This window comes from Syngnathus scovelli, chromosome 6 (assembly GCF_024217435.2).
Source record: "Syngnathus scovelli strain Florida chromosome 6, RoL_Ssco_1.2, whole genome shotgun sequence".
NCBI classification, from domain to species: domain Eukaryota; kingdom Metazoa; phylum Chordata; class Actinopteri; order Syngnathiformes; family Syngnathidae; genus Syngnathus; species Syngnathus scovelli.
In genome coordinates, this window is record NC_090852.1 from 16,497,127 (window position 1) to 16,517,195 (window position 20,069).

Consider the following 20,069-nt stretch of genomic DNA (forward strand, 5'->3'; position numbering starts at 1 on the left):
TATTACCATAAAAAATTCAGTGGTTCTAGTCGGATTTTCTTGACATTTCTTTCTAGCTGGTACCAGATTTTGTGCTGATAACTGGCGGAGCTAGAGGGGGAACTGCAAGGGCACTTCCTCCCCCAGGTGCCAGTACATATAATTGACTTTTAGGTATTTTTGGGGGTTTAAAAAAAATTGTGGACCCTCTTGGCACCCCAAGGAAAATAATCCTAGCTCCGCCAATGGTGCTGATACTATTTGGAATTGTTCATTATTCCATCCCCTGACGAAGGCCCCAGTTCAAGCGGAAGAAAAAAGCATGATGCTGTCAACAGCGTGCCATAAGTATGCATCTATCTTGTCTGTCATCGAGCTAATATAAAAAAAAACAAATCTAAGCTTAACCCTAATGCCATTTGCAGTCCAGTAAACAAATTGCCTGTGGTTGTCGTTGATTTACCGCTTGAGTCCGCAAATACATAAGTGAGTCACATGACGTTTTATATTTAAACGAGTGTATAAATTAGTTCGTCTCATCAGCGTCGTCATTGCACTGAGCCGCCTCGTTGGCCGAACCGAGTCCTTGAGAAGACAAAACAGCGGAGCCATGACAAAAGGTACGTTTCATTCATTCACACTATCGGAAATGTGGATACTAAATTTTATTTTCTTGTCCTCTCTAGTTTCTTTGACCGTGATGATGCTGACCCAGCTTTTCCTCAGCGTGGCCAGCGCTCCGATGTGTGCCTACGGACAAGCCGGGTGCCCCCTCCCCACCTTGGCTGACCTCTTTGAGCGCATCTTGCAACAGTCGTCCAGGATGCACGGCATCTCCGCTGACCTCCACTCGCAATCTGTGAGTGGCTTTCCTCTCTCATCACATTCCGTACACGACTCTCATAAAAGTTTCGCTCCCTCTAACAGGACCACTACTTGCTTCCCAGCCGCAACATGCTCGGAAAGTGGAAATGTCACACGCATGATATCCTGACACCGGCTGACAAACAGAATGCAAAAAGTCTGGATGTGAGTATTTGTACGCCTGATTAAAAATGTTCAGACGATAAAAGCTGAATCCCCCCCAGAGAGAAAAGCTGACCGAGGTGATCCTGAGGCTGCTGGGGGCCTGGGGGGACCCCTTGTCGCAGCTGCACCAGAGCATGCACAAGGACCAAAACCGTGAGCAGGATTTAATCCGCTTGAACTTCAACAAGGCTCTGGAGATGAGCGACGTGATGCAAGAGCTGAGGGTTGGAGTCTTAAAAATGGCAGAGAAGGTGAGCGATGGATCACGTTAGATTGGTGGTTTATTGTCCCTGTAAATAATAAATCATATTTGTTTGTATGATGACCCTGAATATGGCTAAATAAAAGAAAAAAATACACATAATGTTTTGAAATAATCATGACCTAGTGGATTAATATTCATAATTTGGAGTCAAATTCCTCCCGTCCCATCCTTCTCCTGTCTTTAGATGAAGCTTCAGGGTGTGCTCAGTAACGCACTTGCTTCCATCCACCCTGAGATGCATTCTTCCACCTTTGCCTTCTACAAAAGAGGAGGCTCGACCTCGCTGGACCACAACGACTTGCTCTACTGCCTCCGCCGAGACTCCGACAAGGTCAAAAGTTACCTGCGCATCTTGCAGTGCTCCACGCTGCCGGGACTAGACTGTTAAAGTCTCATATTGCTGTTCCTAATCTGTAAATTTAGCCTGCTGACAACAGCGGTTGTTTTTTCTGAGCAATGTAGTGAAAAGTTTAAAAAAAAAATGCAATATGAATCATGTAAGCTAGTGTTTTGCAATAATGAAATTCATTAGAACTCCTGCTATTGAGTGTTTGTTTTGTAATTTTGCTTCATCAACCCTCCGTGCACTTGCACCAGCACATTAAATACACTTTATTTGCAAAGAAATTAGAAACAGCTCACAAAATGTTATGGATTAGGTCATTCTCAGTACACGGGCTCCCTCTAGTATTTAGTTTGCAAAATCACTTCAATTAATGTTCCAACTGTAATGGTTCAGTGGCTTTCAGAGTGCATTTTGTTGATTAGGGTTTCATTGTATTTCACAAGAATAAAATATATAATATATAAGAATAATTATTATAATTTATAGATTTGCATTTATTCTTTTAGAACGGGTTATATGTAAGCCCAGTGTTATTGTTCAAACTGAGCATATATATGGACAGTGACCTACAATAATATTTATTTCATATATATTTTAGAAATAAAATGTATGGACTTTCAGCGGCTTGTTGATGACGTTTCCGGTGAAATGGACGATACCACTCCTCGTTTAGGGGTGGCAAAGAAAATAAATATTCTAATTTCGATAATTTTTTTCTTTTGAAGCTCATATTTACAAAATAATCGTTAATATATTTTAATATTTTAATGTTAGAGAATGAATATTCTTTTCGTATAGCGATTAGAAGCACGCGAGGGAAAACTTGTTCCTCACACCCCTTCGTCCCTTCAATTAAAAAAGGTAAAAGGTGTTTTTATTTTTTTATTTGATTTATCATTTTATTTTTTATGGTGGACTGATTTATTTTGGCAGTCACGTAACATGTCTATTATTGCATGGTTCCTATGTTACTATTTATTATATAGTATGATATACTATTTTATCGATTGCATTTTATATGCATTACAAATTGACGGCCATTACGCTCCAAAGGTGGAAGAAGTAGCATACCGTTGAACAAGCTATCGCTGCTGATGTTGGCCACAACAAAGGTAAATACGGTATAACATTAACATACGTTATAATAAGTTAAGCAGTTTTCAAAAATTGTCCCAATTAGGCACTTCATGACTCACAGTTAGCCAACTGTAAGCCATTAAGTGCCCAAGTTAGCCAACTGTAATCCTCCGTCTATCACACAAGATGGCGCTGTGGGAACAAAAACATCCGAGTATCATAGTAATGTTAATAGTTAAAGTTAATAATGATAATTTACAATACATTTATGCAGCAATTTTCATTGACATGATGTAAAAGTAACTATTTCTTCTGGGTTAAGTGAAATGAACTGTACTTTGCTTGAGGAAGTGTGCTGTAATGCAGGGGTCAACAAAATGACTTTGGACTAATCTCTGCCCGTGAAGCAGTTCTTAGTTTAAAAAATGTTGGCAACCCCTGTACTAGTCTGTGTGTGTGCTCCTCAAGAGTAAAGGTTTGTGCTCTTATTACATTTCTTTCTGGGCTGGGGACTTGTTCATATTTTCCCCATGGCTCTACAGGAAATGACAACTTGTGGGCAATACAAAATAATTACATTTCCTGGGTGGACCTAGAAGAAATGTTATTGTATTAATAATGTATAGAGTCAAGGGGGGTGCACATAAATGCAAGATGCAGCAGATTCTTCTCCTTTTATCCTCATCTATTTTTAAAACGCAGTGATCGCAGAACATGTTGTTGGCATGAGTGTAGACATTGTGGAGCGGGATGGAGATCCAAATGCTGATACGTTGGGTGTTCTAAAGGGGACAAAAGCTGAGCACAGGAAGGGATCTGGAACCCTCCCCAGAATCTCTTGACAAGCTACTTCAACATGGCCAACACAGCCAACAAAAGTCTTTCCAAGTCATTCAGGGATTGGCTGAAGTGTGTTGTCAATTTAGGATTGCGTTATAGAGGAGCATTTTTGTTCTTGTCCATCTGGCAGAGAATGCTGGGCAAAAGAGAAAGCGTGTTTCCTCACGAGAAACTTCACAAGGGCTCTTTCAAAAAAGTAAGTCTTCCCATGGTCGAGGAGGATGCAATTTTAACACTGACTGAAGTAATATTCAAAGCGCTAAAAAAAGAAGTTCACAATGGCTGTCACAGGCAGCCGAGCAGCCCGTTTTAATCCACTTCATTGCCATATGTCAAAAAGACAAAGCTCAGCTGACAGCGGATGACGATGATGACTTGTCAAAGAACAAAAGTGATGATGGGATCTCTTAAGCATGCAAAATGTGACTTTGCGCTCAGTCAGGTTCTTTCAAAGAGGAGGAAAGGTAATTCATTTTCTATAGCGTTGATGCTATGAAGGGGTCTCGGGTGAGCTTAGCCCGGCTGACTTCGGGCTAGGCTGGCGTTCACCCTGGATTGGTCGCTAGGCAATCGCAGGGCTGACAAAAAACATTCACACTCACCGACGAGACATAATATGCAAAGAGCAAGTGTACGATATTCCTTCCTTCCTTCCTTCCTTCCTTGATGATGAATTAAAAAAAAAAAAGTGGGCTGGTCTGCAAATACCAAATGCACCTTCCCCCCCCAAAAAATCCTAAAAAGATGTTGATAAACATTCAATATGCAAAAAAATAAATAAAAAAGAAGTAAAATCTGTGAATATGCGACTCCGCGGGCGTCCGCCCTGTAAACGCTTGCGTGAGTTTTATATTGTCCCACCACAAGAGAGCGCAGTTCCCCCACTCTCCTCTTCTTCTTCCAAGCAGGACAGGGGGAGTTCTCCGGCCCTCCCTCCCTCCCTCTCCTCTCTCCCCTCCACCCTGGGCGGCAGCGGTAGCAGCAGCTCCCTCTCCTCCTTCCTCCCGTGCCGCGGCAGGACCGTCTGTTGAGCTGGTGAAAGAAGGCAAGCGTCACGTTTCCTTTTGTGCATCCTCCGCGTATCCACCTGTGCCCCCCTCCCTCGGACCGCGCTCATGGAGCAGATCCGCTCATCCTACATGGAGTAATAATAACATCAACGGACTTCCATCTTTGTTATTTTTTTTTTTTGGACCGCCTCCTCATCGCCGGGGATGTAAAGTTTAGATAATGCCCTGGCTCAGCATCTTGGATTGCTAATATTCTGAGCATCCAACTCAATCTGTCAAAAGTGGACAAAAATATGGACTAATTTTTCTTTTCAACCATAACATTCACCATGGGATTGTTACAGCTATTTCTGGTTGTCTGCATATTGTGCGCCTCCTCAGGTAAGAACCTTGCCATGGCTGATCCATCCATGTTGCCTCACATCATTAATTCATATGTTGTTTTGATGCCAAGCAAGAATTACCACATCCACCCCCCCCGACTATTGACAATTTGTATCTCTGCAAATTAGTGCAAGGTTTGGGGGTCGACCCAGCTCTGCGCATCAGCGTGTTGGATGAACTCCTCGCCGGAGATGGATTTGATGGAGTTACTCAGGTCCAAGGTTTCCATAGAGAATCCAGAGCGTTCCACTTTCAAGGTATGGTAACTCCGCAAATTTTTTTTTTTTTTGAAAGGTTGCTTCCCTTTATTCACTTTATCCTAATGTCACACCCCCAGCATGCATGTTATTTGCCATTTCGAAAGGGGGGGTTGCGTAGTCGGGTTGGGTTGAGAGTGAGGAACATCCCCCCCTCTCCAAGTAGAAGTCACCCATTGGTGAATGATGTGTGAACAGTTGCGTAAACGTTTGTGTTCTATATTACTCGCCACAGCGCATCATATAAAAAGTAAACAGAGTGAATATTTCTTCAGAAAAGAAGCCAAGTGTGCTTGCTTTAAACTGTTCGGTACCACTCAAAATGAAGTTTACCGCCAAAAAACATCTTTTGCTAGCTTAATGCTAACACACAACACATAAAGCCATAGATGGGCTAGCGAAACTAGCATTGACACGGGGCAACGCAAGTGAACGCGATTGTGTTTGCGATGACGTCATTGATTGGATGACATTACGAGCGATTTCTAATTGTGCCTCAAAATGCAAAACGTTCGCGGATCCAGTCGATCCGATCTGTGGTTTTTCTTTGTCAGTTGTTCGTCAGACAAATTTTGCTGCTTGTGTCGCTCCACTATGAGCTCCGGCTGCTTAGGATTCAAATGCAAATCGGGATTGGCCGACCTTGGAGGATGTCGATACTCTTCTTCATTATGACATAATCACCGTGTGCGTTGTATTGTAATATCCCTGCAAGGCCAGAATCATCCATCACTAAAAATCCAGGTTGATAAAAAATAAATAAAAAAATGTCAGGATGCACAGAGCAGCGTTGATGAAAACCTCCTCGGTTGATCTATTGAGACCACGATAAGATTCATCACGAGGAGGACAAAGCTCTCTGTCAAAAAAAGCAGCCAGAAGAACAGACAAAATTCGTTTAGGTTTTCGGAGCCGTGCCAACGTTCACGAAGAATCTGTCCACCCAGTGAGAATGCTGTTTCGGGACATTTATTTTTTTTCTTCTTTTTCTGGCTGATATCTTCCAATCTGCTGCCGTTGAACAAGCGAGCCGCCCCAGCCGTCGGCCTGTTTGATATCGTCTTTGGAGACTCAAAACAATCATCACAAGTGCTCTGTCCACATGGGTAGTGAGTGTGGGGGGGTGCAGATGGAGAATAAAAAAGAAATGTATTGACATCCCTCATGGCTGTTCACCAAAAGCTGCTCATCTTCTACACTTATTTTTTTATTCTCATTTATTCTAATTTTCTCTGTCTGCCCTCACCAAGCACGCAGCCAGACACGAGAAAGGTGGCGTTTTATTTATGGAAGACATTCGGGATGTCTGCGTTTCGTTTAATGGGGTGAGGGGGAGGCCCGCGTTTGTGTTTGAGATAGAAATAGACACGCCGAGCGAGCGGGACGGGACGTGAAGAAGGAAGAAAGCAGGAGAGAAAGGGATGGAAGGGAGGAAGGAAGCGCCGTCTGGCAGCTGTGCTGATTCAACATGTATGGATGTTGGAGACGGGCGGCCGGCACCGGCAGACGGGCCCGCGGTGACATTCCCGCGCTCATTAGATTGCAGGCAGAATATTTTCATTGCTGTCCCTGCTGCCCGCCTCAGGGGAAGGCCTTGGTGTTCTGACCGAAAGGCGGGAGGAGGCAAAAAGAGGACACACACAGGACAAAAAAAAATAGTCGATATTTCTGCGCTGTCCATTTACTCACTTGCAGAGTACCGGGTGTCTCCATGGGTTAAAGCGGCCCCATGTCTGCGCTCTGAATGGCCCCTTATTGAATTTATTTTAAAAGTTGTAATGTCACTATTTGCCACTAGATGGCAGACATCAAGCAATTGCACAGGATGTTCGCCAATTGTAGGCCTCATAATCTTTGGCAGATTTCAAATGAAATGCAGGATAAACATACTGCCTGAATAAAACAAATAGTTTGTGTGCATTTTAGTAAAAAAATAAATAAATGTGCAGAATGAGCTCTTGCACTTTATGTTGGGGGTTGGCGGGCTTATGCTAGGTGCTCCAATTGGGTTTCATTCCATTTATGTGGATGGGACATCTGACGATTAATCGGGTCACGGCATCTATTAGAGCGGACGAACAAGATTTCATGCTGTGACTCAATTAGAGGTAAGGCGTTTATTATGACGCTGGCATCCAATCGATTTTTTATTTGAATTTCACTCTACTCATTTATTTTCTGCAAAGTGTATCCAGTATATATACTGCCTTAGCGTGTTGCTTTGTTTTAGCATCTGTAGGTCAAATGCACAAGTGTGTGTGGGGGGGGTGGGGAGGGCAGTTGTTGAGCGCACCCCTGTTGATGCTTTATGAAGTAGCTGTCAGGGGGCAGGGCATAGCTGGACCTCGGAGATGGGCATCACGGAGCAAACCCCTCCGGCCGCCACCCACGCCTATCCGATGCTAGCTTATAGAAAATGATCTCAACATTAGCACTTCTCCTCCTCCCCCACTCGCCGTTTAAAAAAAAAAAAAGCACAGGAGCCACACCCAGCTGCGCCTCCCTTCCCCCCACAGTCCACACTCTTATTAACTCCTCTCTGGCTGCAAGCGTGCCGACCAAACTCATTCAAGGTGCAAACATCACAAGAGCATCTTTTTTTTGTTGCCGTTGTCAAGGCTTCTCTGTAGTTGCCTCTCGGAGTATGTGTGTGCGTGAGCGCGCGTGTCCCTGACAGCATTCATTCTGAAGTGCTGCAGAAAGGAAGAGACAAATTTCTAATAAAAAGCCCAGTGTGTGTGTGTGGGTTTTGCAAACACTCCATTCTTTCACTCCTACGAGGAATGCGTTTGCAAAATATAATTCGAGAGAAATGTCGTGGTAAGGTGTTTTATTTTTATTAGGTAGTCGTAGAATCTTATCGATATTTTTTGTTGGTTTTTAAGCTTTGAAAGGGGCATGTGATCTCTTCTGTGTTGTAGCAAGTCCACGTTGACACTCTCCTAATGGTTGCTAATTGCTAATCGCCAAAACGTCTACCTATTTTTACCACGTTCTTGTATGGGCAATCGACAACTAATCGATTATCAAATGAATCGACACCTATTTTGATAATCGCTTTGAGACTTTGAGGCTGAACTGTCAATCTACATCTAATCTAATTCATTAATTAATTGAAAAATAATTGACCCATGAATCGATTAATCGACACATGAATCGATTAATAAACTAATGGTTAGTAGGAGCGGCAATTCAAATCAATTGGTTGAAAGAAAGCCACCAAAAGTCGCCATTGAGCGATGATCCGACGCTTCAACTGCTCAGGGCGGGGTTTGTCGTTGTTCTTTTTGTTCGGTCGCTCCACAACAAGTTAGCCGGCCAACCTTTCCAAACTGCTCAGTGACATTCCGCCCAACACCCCGAGGTCAAAGTCTGTTTAGCCGGCTGCCCCCTCGAGGCGAGCCTAATCAAGCATTCCGGCCACCGCTGTGCGGCGGCATTATTTCCATCCTCCCGGGGCGGTCGTGCATCTGGCCCGCCGCCGCCGCGTTGAGCTTTGTGCGTTCCCGCATATGTGAATGTCAAGCGAGGCCGTCATCGAGGATTGCGCGGGAATCGCTGGCTTAAGCCATCCTGGAGGTGCCCTTGGCTGTGTTTTGTGTTTGTTCCGGCGGTGGCGGCGGCACAGCAGGGCAGGTCCGTCAAATGCAGATCGCCCCGGAAACGGTCACCGTGGCCTCTGGGTTCGCCCTGATCCCTGCCCACACCTTGAATGCGTGTTGACGCAAATGGAGTAGTTGATGATTACTCTAAGCCCTCTGGAGAGATGTTCTCTCGTCGAACCCTCCTACTCACATCCTCGTCTTTCGCTCAGCCCGACACGTAAAACATGTGGTGGGAAATATACGCTGTTATTTTTAGAATGGATGCCATTACACAATAAAGACTACACTCCGCCGCCTTCATCATCGTAATACGCTCGCTGTCCGCTGCCGTTCGGACGGCCGTGTTTACGCTGACCCCTCTCAGCCTCTTTAAGTGCATCTTGCGGCTCGCTGACTCTTCGCCGGATGTGAACGAGGTCAATGCATCAAAGTAGTGGGAGTTGGTCTTTAAAATTGCCGGTGGTAAAATAAAATTTCATACATAGATCACATGATTATGTGATGATTATGATTTATTAGTAGAAGTTTTATATAATCTCAATTATCTGAAGCAAACGGTTTTCACAACCTCTGCCAAATCTAAATAAGCATGGACAAAAACGAAAGTTTGCTTTGTTAGCGGGCTACTTGCTAGTCGATGGAGAATTGAAGAATGATTCTGAAGAATTGGTTTGACTGATCAATGGAAATCAATTCCAATCTCGCCTTCATCCAAAACTATTAGTAAGCCCAAGGGTTTTTGTAGTCATCAGGTTTTAAAAAGCAGGCGTGAATGAACATAAATTTAAAGTTTGTGCTGGCATAAAAGCTTCTTTTTAGCTCCCAAAAAAAAAGCTAAGCGGGGGATTCTCTTCTGCTCTCTTTAGTACAAAGCCCCCGCGCTGTAAATAGCGGTCGAGGCGGCAGCAATGTGTGAGAAAGGGATTGTTGCAAAGCCCCCCCCCCGATGTATCTGGACTCTCAAGCTATGCTGCGGGGCACCTGTTCCAAATGCAAAATGGGCCAGCCTATGTGTGAGGATGTCGAAACGGGGAGGCGCAGGTACTGAGCACCAAGTAAGACCACATCGGATCGGGCCAGATTACAAGTGTAGAGGACGGATGGAAATTGCTTCCAGAGTGTAACCCATTAAAGCGCCCTAAAGACGTACGATTAGGCCTGAACTTGAAGTCTCTGGCGAGATCGAGACTACGGGCTAGCCCGCTTGTCCCTATCGCGCAATCTAATCGTAGCGGTTCTTCTACGGCTCCGCAGGAGGGCTGTAAAAATCAGGTGGCTGCTCCGTTTCAACTCCTGCCAATAGATAAACGATCAGGCCGAGCGGCCGTAGCGACTAAACCGACGGCTCGACTGTACATCAAGATGGATGAGGCTTCCCTTCATCACCCCTCGTCAGGCCCGCAAAATGATTTCGAGATTGGATCGCCGAGGAGGAGGCGAAAGCAATCACAATAGGTAATTTATGTAGAACAATGCCTTCCTTCCCGTCCGTTTCTCGTAGCGCTTGTCCCCGTTCGGGGTCAAAGTCACGGCTGACTCAGGGAGGAAAGGAACGGCGAAATATATGGCGGACTCCTCGGCCAGTCAATCACGGAGCAACAGAGATTAGCTGATTGATCGCGATGAGCTTTGTGAACCGCGGCGGCGCTACGTTAGCAATTACGTCCCCGTGACCGTCATCCATTAGCTTATGATTCCAGGCACGATGCCCGGATACGGCGGCGCGGGGTCAACGACTTCCCCCTTTCGTGTTATTTCTTTACGAGCGCGTGGCTTGTCGTCCTCGCAACCGATTCCTTCGTTTCACTCTCATCGCTCAAAGCCGATGAAAAGTGACCCCGTTACGTCCCGTTTGAGGCAACCCCCCCCCCCCCCCCGTTCCTACTCAACCTGCTGATGAGAGGCATCCACTCATAGATCAAAGGCTCGTGGCTGCCAAGTTGGGGCGCCGCCCAATGCTAGCCCCCCCCCCCACCGCCCTCCATGTGGACCCGCCCCAACACCTGCTCCCACTGCGCTTGTTCCTCTCATGTCGGCGTACGCTCGCTGAACTGAGCATATCGTCCCACTTGACCCGTGCGACCCCACCGAAAGACTTTTTTTTCGAGATATCGACAGGAACTATTTGTCATCAATTTTACGGATTAGCGCGGATAGCGGTCATTTGCATTTAGCTTTTATGCGGGATCTGCCGACGCGGCAGATTCAAAGGCGGCAGGTCAAACTCCCGTTGCGGTAACCGGACCATCTGCCCTGTTTTAGCCGATGACACTGAGCTGGCAACATAAAACGATGGCCGAGGAGTCCGGTTTGAGTTTTATGAGCTAATCAGTTGATGGCTTTGTAAACGTTACTTCATCAGAAAAAAAGCACTTTTATTGAAGATGGTTTTATTGGATCGAACGGAATTGGATCACTGGGAGAAAATTGAGCAAAATTAGGATTGAGATGAAACTGCATCGTATCGGATAAAAAAACGATTCTGGTATTCTCCGCGTTGTGTTTTTCTGTCGTGTTAATCAAGTGCGAATAAAGATTCCACGCAAGCTTCCTGGTGCGCCCAAGAGTCTCGCATGCATCTCGTAGCTGGAAGCAAAGGCGTTGACGTGATGGCTTCTGAGAAACGTCATCATTTATTGATGTCTCCATTAAAGTAGCAGAGAAGTCGGAATAGATTTGGGCAAGCGGAACAAAAGCTGAAGAACCACGACCTCGTCGACTTCTTCTTCTTTCTGTCGCTTTTCCAAGCCAATACGTTGTGTGATCAAGAGAATCAAATCATTTTTAAATACAAATATTTTTATGAAACCAGTTGGGGATTATTCACATTGATTTTTCATTTATGAATTCAGATTCTTCCTCAGTCACAATCAAGAGCGTGTCAAATATTCATGGTTCGCAAAATCCTCACACAAATGCATTCGTTGGCATACCTCGAAAAAACGTCAAACCATTTCTCATCAGGCGGGAAATAGATTTGAGCAACGCTTTGTTACGTGTCACATGCAATGAGATATTTTTCCATAATTACTTTTTTTTTCTTTTGGCTAAATAATGAATGAAGGGCATTAAGTTTGAATACAGTCAAGGCTGCCGAGAGTTTCGCGTGAGTCACGCACGCTCCGTTTGAGTCGCTGGAACAAATCAGTTGGAACGTTCAAATCACGCATTGTATCTCGAATTTGTCCAAATAGAAGATTACAATATTGTTGTTTCCTAACTTTAGGATCTTCCAGGGAAGTGAAAGCCGCCGCTGACATCTCGCAGCAAATCGTCCGCAAACTGAAAGGCAAGAACGAGTTCAGCGTGCTGGTGACCCTCAAACAAGAACGTCTCAACTCGGGGGTCATCCTCTCTGTCCATCAATCGGAAAACAGGTGGGCTATTTATCTGTCAAACGGAATCGCCACCAAAAACACCGCCGAGTCAGCGCAATCGTTTCTGAATTGATTGAAGCTTTAATATCTTCATTTGCCAGTCCCTTTTTTTTTCTCGATGTTTTACAAGGCGAGGCGGGTAAACAGAACAAATCATCCCGTGCGCTAATGTATTATTCACAGTCCATCAATGCGGAACCCGTAATCGTGCGCGGGAAACTGATGAGAACGTAGCAGGAGTTAGCGGCCCGATTTCCCATTAGTCGAAGCTAGCTGACCCGTTCACACAACACTTTGTACATTAAAGTCAGTCCTGAGAAAAAGAGACCACGCCGGGACGGTAATGACTTTCTTCGCCCGCCGATTAGTCCGGCTGGGAAAATTTACATGCGGCAAAGCGGGGCGCTCGCTTTTGAACGGGTGGCGGTGACTAATTTAGTGTCATTCGCACATGCGTGACCTCAGAAGAGTACATTTATTAGATGAGGTCTGGAGATGAATCAAGCTCACGTTTACATTTGCACGCCGTCTGGTATTCCCTTGAATACTAAAGCTGACATCTTTAAAATGAGACCACAAAACGTGATGAGAGGGGGGAAAAAAAAGGGGTAAATAATTAAGAAATAGAAGATAATAGAATGTTTTTCAAACATGTTGAAACATTTTCTGATATTTTCTGAGGTGTGACCTTGCTCCAGGTGTCATCGGAAAATATTTCCACGATTTCGCCGCACCGATCGACCACCTGTTGACTTGTTAATGGCCAAAAACGTCATTGCACCGTCTTTTCTTTTACCTTTTTTTTTTTTTTGGACACGTCCATTAATTGCCACTTTGCTGACTTTGAAACATGTCAGAGGCGATGAGCCGGCCGACACGAACGATCCGAACGGCGCTATTATTTCGATGACGCCGCACTTAATTGCCATCGCGGCGCTCCACTCCCCATCATTGATTAAAATTCAAATGCTCGCCAATCAACACGGCGCTGAGAGCTGAATTCCGACACTTTTGTCCTTTTTGTGCTTTTTCTCTCTCCCCGGCAAGGTTCTTGGAGCTGGAGAGTAGTGGACAACGCAGCGAGGTACGCCTCCACTACCGCACCAAAGGCTCGCAGGCCCGCACCGAAGTTTTCCCCTACAGCCTGGCTGACGACCAATGGCACAAAGTCTCCGTCGCCGTCAGCGCCTCGCATGTCATCCTGCACGTCGACTGCAATAGGTAACGACGTTTTTCTGAGGTCAGGGGGTTCGGAAAAAAAAAAAAAAATCCCTTTTGTGTTTTTTAGGATCTACGAGCGGGTGGTGGAGGCCCCCGACATGGACATACCCGAAGACGGCGCCTCCTTCTGGCTCGGACAGAGAAACTCCGCTCATGGATTTTTCAAGGTTAGTCAATTTTGATGACTTTTTGGATGAGTTGTTTTCTAAACGACTGAGCCCAAGTGCTCGCCTCCATCTTATTTCCTAAATCATCCCCGTCTTGTTTGGTTAGCGCCGATGATGGAGCTGCTGGATTTAATTGCGAGGGTTTCTCAAGGCTTAGCCATTTTTAATTTTAGTTTCGCCTTGCCTGCCATCGGCGTTGTTTGTTTCCTTTTCCTTTCCTTTAGAACTCAGCTCAATTAGCTCACCCACCCTCCACAATGCCGATTCTTGCGAAATCGTTGAATAGCCTCCGGACTACGCTCATTAGGCTGGTTCTAGAATATTTTTTTTTTTTATCAATCAGCCCGACCTCCCGCTGAAGACAAGGCTGAATGTTTGCTCACATTTCCCGCGCGCAGACCTCTGTCTGCTTTCATGACCTTAAGCGGCGCTTTCTCGCTCGAGCGAAACTCAATTCAACGAGCCCTGCGGGAGACTAACGATTAGCCAATCAACACCCCAGGCAAGAACGACTCGCCATGTCGAAGCTTATGGTACCCTGAGTCTTGTCAACACGCTATTTTGTTTCACGGCTCTCCTGGTGCACGTTTGTAGTTCGCAAAAATAAAACACAAAACAGTGGGCTGCTATCAGCGTCCAAAAGAGATTAAGCGCTTCGGTTCCTCCGTGATTGATGAGAGCAAAATGAATCCGGCTCAAGGAAAAGTCAGATGTGGGATGGAAACAGAGTGGAACGCGCCGACGCATCTGACGGCAAGAGCGCCGCTGCCGCGACTTATCATCAATATAAATACCTTTTTGAATCTCTCTGACATTGACTGTCAAAATGTTTGACAAGTGTGGGTTCGCAAAAGTGAGTGAGTGAGTGAGTGAGTGAGTGAGTGAGTGAGTGAGTGAGTGAGTGAGTGAGTGAGTGAGTGAGTGAGTGAGTCAGTGAGTCAGTGAGTCAGTGAATCAGTGAGTCAGTGAGTCAGTGAGTCAGTGAGTCAGTGCTACTTCGCTAACGATAGCAGTAAACGATCATCTTTTGTTTCTTAGGCTTGAAATTCGTTATTCACATTTTGGGGGTCCTGATCCCTCCCTCAGACTCAATTCCAGGGTCCATGGGGTTATTTTCATTTGCAATTTTGAGTAGCCATAACATTTTGACGTAGGTTCAAAATGATTAGCACATGTCGACAAATACGCGCCGCAGATGGAATGAAATGTTTTGATTCCAATATGATTTGATTGGGCAAAGGTTTCAAATGAGGACAAAGCCTATGGAAGATGGAGAGATGGATGGTTACCATGGCGACAGGCTATCATCGCTCCTATGTGTGCAAACAAATATTCTCAGGGTCCGGACGCAGGCCGGGCGGCAATCAATAGAATCAAAGTGGCGAAATAGAATTTGCAACCGCAGTCCACGTCACTTAACCTCCTGCCGGGCAGATGATTATTCCTCGGAGGCTTTATTATTATCATTTCACACTCCGGAGTGGGGGGGAAACACATTTCTCTTATTGCGATCACTTTTACTTTGCTAGGCTCACTTTTATATTTTACGTGTGTGTGTGTTTTCAGGGGGTGATGCAGGATGTTGAAATTGTGGTCATGCCACAAGGATATATCTCCCAGTGTCCGGACCTGAATAGAAGTGAGCGCTCTCTCGATATGTCCCACCCAAAATAATTGTGAGATCTAACTACATTTTCCCTCGGCGTATAGCGTGCCCAACCTGCAATGATTTTCACGGACTTGTACAGAAGATCATGGAGCTGCAAGATATCCTGGCTAAAACATCCAGTAAGGTAAAGTCAGAGATGAGCTAGCATGCTATGCTAACCATACTGCGTTTTATGGAGCAAAATCAACATGTACGGATAAATCCAGCTGACATGTTGTCTGGGGCTTCTCTTTGTCTTCCCTGAGCAGCTGTCCAGGGCGGAGGAGAAGATGAACGGGCTGGACGGCTGCTATTGCGAGAGGACCTGCAGCGTCAAGGGGGTGGTCTACCGGGAAGACGAGGGCTGGACGGACGGCTGCAAGAACTGCACCTGCACGGTCAGCCCTCCACGTCTCGATGCGATTTAAAAAAAAACGAGATGTTCGTTCAGTTTTAATGAAGAGAGAAAGTGCTCGTTTGAACGTGTTTACGACCGAGGGTGTCGTATACTGAATAGATGTTTGTTGAGTTTATTAACCAGTTATCACACTTAAATCAGCTGCGCAACTAGAATGCACTTCCAGGCTGCGACCAGTAGAGGTGCTGTTAGACTTTGTTCATCCCTTGGGATTGCTCTCTCAGGAAATTCTGCTCACACAGAAGTTTCAAACTCCACAGGTGTGAATGAGACCTTGAACGTTTGCTTTTGTGTGTGTCGGGTCTGCTCCGCTTCCCTCGTTCAAAGTCACTCGCGACTCTAACGAGGACACACACCATGGAAACCGAACGAGCGGACAAAAAATCACAGCAGCTCGTATGTTTTTCCTCTCCCCGCTCATCAAGTGTAGTGGGTAGGTCGGGGGGGGCGTGCTGTGTTGTTTCGTCCCGTATTGTATTTCCTTTTTTATCATTACCACATTTCATCCGCGCTCCGTTGCCCGAGCTACCCCGGCAAAGAAGTCGCATTACAAAGCTTCATATTGCTTGCCAGATTAGATGCATCAACAACGGCGCTTAGCCTTCTCGAGGGTCTACTTTACGCTGCGGCTAGTGTGAATAATTGGCCCCAAAAAAACGAATTACAAGCAGTTTGGCGATGTGGCGCTTGAGGCACATCAGCAAACATTTCACCCCCTGTCAGTCTTCTCAGCTTTAGATGATGAAACTAAATCATGGAACCTCCTGAGTTGCCTTACCCTGAACGCGGGAATCACACATCTCGACACGCCGTTCAGCTAATTGCTCTTGACAGACGGAATCATCAACGGGGATTTATTTCGTCCGTTCAGCCAATGGAACGGCTCCACTCGGTCGCCACGGTCCGCAATTAAGGAATCGGCTCGGATATGTTCTTTACCTGGCGAGCGGCAATTAGCTGTGACCTTTTCAAATGCAAAGGTCGTGCGGAAAGATGTTATCCATTATGTGCGGCTGCTTCATGGATGTCGCCGTCACGGGGCTTTCTAGCCGTAAAGATGCTAATTACAGATCCAGTCTGAACTGGAGATAGTGTTGAATTAAATTCGATATGCAGGTGACGCTTTGAATCGACTCGAGGCTGTAACGGAGCTAATATACGAAAGAGTCACATTCAAATGGATCGTGCGGGGAAAAAAAATGTAAATTCGTGGAAAAAAACAAACATTTAATGTGTTTTCTATGAAAAAAGTAGATAATAAAGGGTTGACAGCCTTCCCCAAAACTATATTGAAAAAAAATATATATTTTTTTAAATCTGTAAATTGCAAGGGTCCACCTAAAATCGTTTTTAGCATCACTAAATAATTTTATTTTGAGAACTACAGAAAACGAACGCATGAAAAAAGGCAACACTCCCATCAAGCGTGGAAATTCGCAATCCAACATGCACGACCGCCTCAAGATGTGCTTCACAAGAACTCCACAGCCGTGAAAAAGGTTCTCATCAAACAATGCCTGTTCTTGTTTGTCCCCGGCAGAACGGCACGGTGCAATGCGAGGCCATCTCCTGCCCACCTCCTCAGTGCCCGGCGGGCACGCTGCCAGCCTACGTGAAGGGCGCCTGCTGCAAGGAGTGTCAGCGTGAGTGGAGCACTCTTAACCCCAGCCGTTTAGACGTTCACATATCTCGTCATCGCCGCGGCCCGCCTGGCTCTTAGCGAACGGGGCTCTGTCGTGTTGCTAAGCTACCTCGTAACATGGCATCTCCGCCGTGGCGCATACGTGACGTTGTTCACAAGCGGATTTATAAACACAGATGGTCATCAGTCACACGGCTGCCAGCCACTCATTCATATTTATGCGGCAGGAAATGACACATACTTCTCCAACTTTCCCTACCTTGTCGGTAAATAATTCCTTTTCATCACATTGCTCCACAAAAGGTCCACTTTCTTTATTTTTCATTTGAGGAGAGGGTCAAAGAACTCTTATTAGCCTCCTCGCCATCACACGAGCTCCCAATTCCCCGCTCAGTGAAAATGAAATTCTGAAGGATATTAACTTTTCTTACCCTTACGTTCTTCTATTAACCCAAATTAAAGAGATGTAAAAGAAGCTGTCCATTCTTAGAATATCATCTTGCCCAGGCACAGAATGACGCCTTTTATTAGCTTTAGCAATATGAGCGAGGTGTAAAGGGATTGAGTAAAAAAAAGAATAGTAACAACAAATACAGCAGAATCTTAAAATCGAGCCATGCAATGTCGCGCTGGCGCTATTCAAGCTAGCTGTAAAATACAAAGAGTAGAAGAAAGCGAAGCTAACTGTTAGCTTATAAGGTAGCTACATTTTTGTTTACAAACTTTTTTCCCTCATTATTTTTATTGTAGTGAATGACTTATGATATGGAAACACTCAACGTACATTGATTTGTTTTATTTTGGTGCGTAAACTAATTAGCTTCCTAATTAGCGACCGTTACATTTCCTGTCGCAAGTGCTTTTGGTTTGACTGTTCCTCTGAATGTCTCATCTGCAAATCGACATTATTTGAGCGCTTTCCAAGCACACACACACACAGACACACACACAGACACACACACACACTGCCGTAGGCTAGCCATCTGACGCACAGGCAAGAAACAATGGCCGGCATGTATTCCTTATCAGGGAGCAAGTATTAGACCTGGCTTGAATTGTTTTTTTGGCGCCCGGGTCCAAATCTGCTGAGGTGTTACGCTTCTTTAAAAGCCTACCAGGCCATTCTAATAACCGCAACGCCCACCGTCCTCTCTTATCTCAACAAGGTAGACAAACATGCCGCTCATTTCTTCAAAGGCGCGCTTTGAAAGCCTTGCACGGAGAAGCTTGAAATTTTTCTGTCCTTTGCTTAGTCACACGATGAATTGACTATTCGTGTGCAGTTTGTGAATGGACAAACAAACTAACTAAATAAATAAAAAAGGGTGTTATGGTATGTGTAGATTTTACAAGCTTATTTTGAAACTTAGTAACGAAATGACCTTGTTCTTGAATAAAATAATAATCAAATCACTGTCAGATTCACAATGAAATGTGCTTTTAAATGAAAACTTATTTTTATTTTGTTTCTCCTCCAGCCGTGTGCCTGTTTGGTGGGAGGGAGCTGGTGGAAGGCGATCAGAAGGCTGTGCGTGACTCCTCGGGCAGGTGTCTGCTTTTTGAGTGTAAGGTATGTCAGTTCATTTTTACCTCCTCCAGCTTGCTAAATTTCCCTTCAGTGAGGCTGCTTCCTGTGAGAATACAGTGAACCCATTTTGTTTTTTATATATAGCCGCTGAAAAACACAATTTGTTTATTTTTGTCTTCTTTTTGTAAACCCCTGGGATGCCATGATATTCCCTTGCCGATAGATAATAGAGTTTTACGTCTTCAACTGAGAGAGAGCATTTATTTTAAAGGGTAGTTTTGTAAAAATCAATTGCTCAAATGCCTGTCACAAATTATATAAAATATCACAATTACTTTCATTATTTTACGCAATTTTGCTATTCAAGACAGTTTTGGTTCCCATAGCTCCTGCAAATATTTGATATCAGAGCAAGCCAGCCTTCCACACTTCATCTGAATTGTACTGATCCCGCCCGTCATCTTCGTCTTTTCGTAATCGGCACACTCCCGCTAATTGACTTTACGTTCAGAAGACAAAGTCGGAACACGTCAGTCATTGTTCCCTACCTTTCTGAAATCGTATTCATTACTCGCTTTTTCAGAACGCTTGCCATGTAACGGCAGATGGCGTGCTTGTTTGCATTTGCCGTTAATTAACTTCTTAATTGTTGCCAGGCGGTGTGTAATCAATCACAAAAAAAAAAAAAAATTGGATTACTAGCTTTTTGTTCACTTAACTCAATCGTATCAACCGGTGACCCCGACGGAGGCTACAAAGCTCGGTTAGAAGCACCGACAGCTGCCCGGTTCCACCCTACCCACACCTGGCCCATCTGTGGCCCTCGCCAAACAAACCGGCGGTCCCCTGACACATCAAAGAAACGAGGATGAGGAGCACCGTCAGTCAGTCAGCTCGCTGCTCCGAGCCTCCCCTGACAGATGCTTGTCATGCCTCTCATCTCCTCCCTGCCGGCTGACTGCATGGCGGGGTGCAAGTTTGGGCCGACGAGCGCCAAGAATTGTTTGGCGCAACTTCCGCAAAGTTTCGCCTCGCTCAAAACAAACAACAAACGATGTCTGTAACATTTGATTAAGGCAAAGCGTTTGAGAACTGGCTACATGGCTTCAAGGATGACGTCTGCTTTCTCCAGCGTAGTTTGAAAATGTGACATGTTTGAGAAATTGCTTTCAAGAAATTGTTCTGCCGCAATTGACGAATTGATTCAAAAAGAGACAAGGTGGAAATTCAGATAATATAGATTATTATAGATTATAATACAGAACATTTTTGTGTT

The 20,069-nt window shown here is 45.1% G+C and overlaps 2 protein-coding genes across 2 annotated transcripts in view; both read left to right on the forward strand.

Annotated features, from left to right (window-relative positions):
- The first annotated feature begins 45 nt into the window (after nt 1-45).
- Nucleotides 46-2,034, forward strand: LOC125970521 (prolactin-like). The gene is made up of 4 exons (XM_049722870.2): nt 46-838; nt 907-1,008; nt 1,068-1,259; nt 1,458-2,034. The coding sequence occupies exons 1-4, from the start codon at nt 590-592 to the stop codon at nt 1,659-1,661; spliced, it is 747 nt and encodes a 248-aa protein (XP_049578827.1). The 5' UTR covers nt 46-589; the 3' UTR covers nt 1,662-2,034.
- A 2,455-nt stretch (nt 2,035-4,489) lies between these two features.
- nell2a (neural EGFL like 2a) overlaps nt 4,490-20,069 on the forward strand; it is a 44,072-nt gene continuing 28,492 nt past the window's right edge. Inside the window, exons 1-10 of the mRNA XM_049722866.2 lie at nt 4,490-4,927; nt 5,059-5,187; nt 12,019-12,169; nt 13,217-13,390; nt 13,458-13,557; nt 15,124-15,196; nt 15,268-15,350; nt 15,475-15,603; nt 17,164-17,266; nt 18,744-18,835. Coding sequence (XP_049578823.1) covers nt 4,876-4,927; nt 5,059-5,187; nt 12,019-12,169; nt 13,217-13,390; nt 13,458-13,557; nt 15,124-15,196; nt 15,268-15,350; nt 15,475-15,603; nt 17,164-17,266; nt 18,744-18,835 — 1,086 coding nt within the window. The 5' untranslated portion in view covers nt 4,490-4,875. The remainder of the gene's footprint in view (nt 4,928-5,058; nt 5,188-12,018; nt 12,170-13,216; nt 13,391-13,457; nt 13,558-15,123; nt 15,197-15,267; nt 15,351-15,474; nt 15,604-17,163; nt 17,267-18,743; nt 18,836-20,069) is intronic.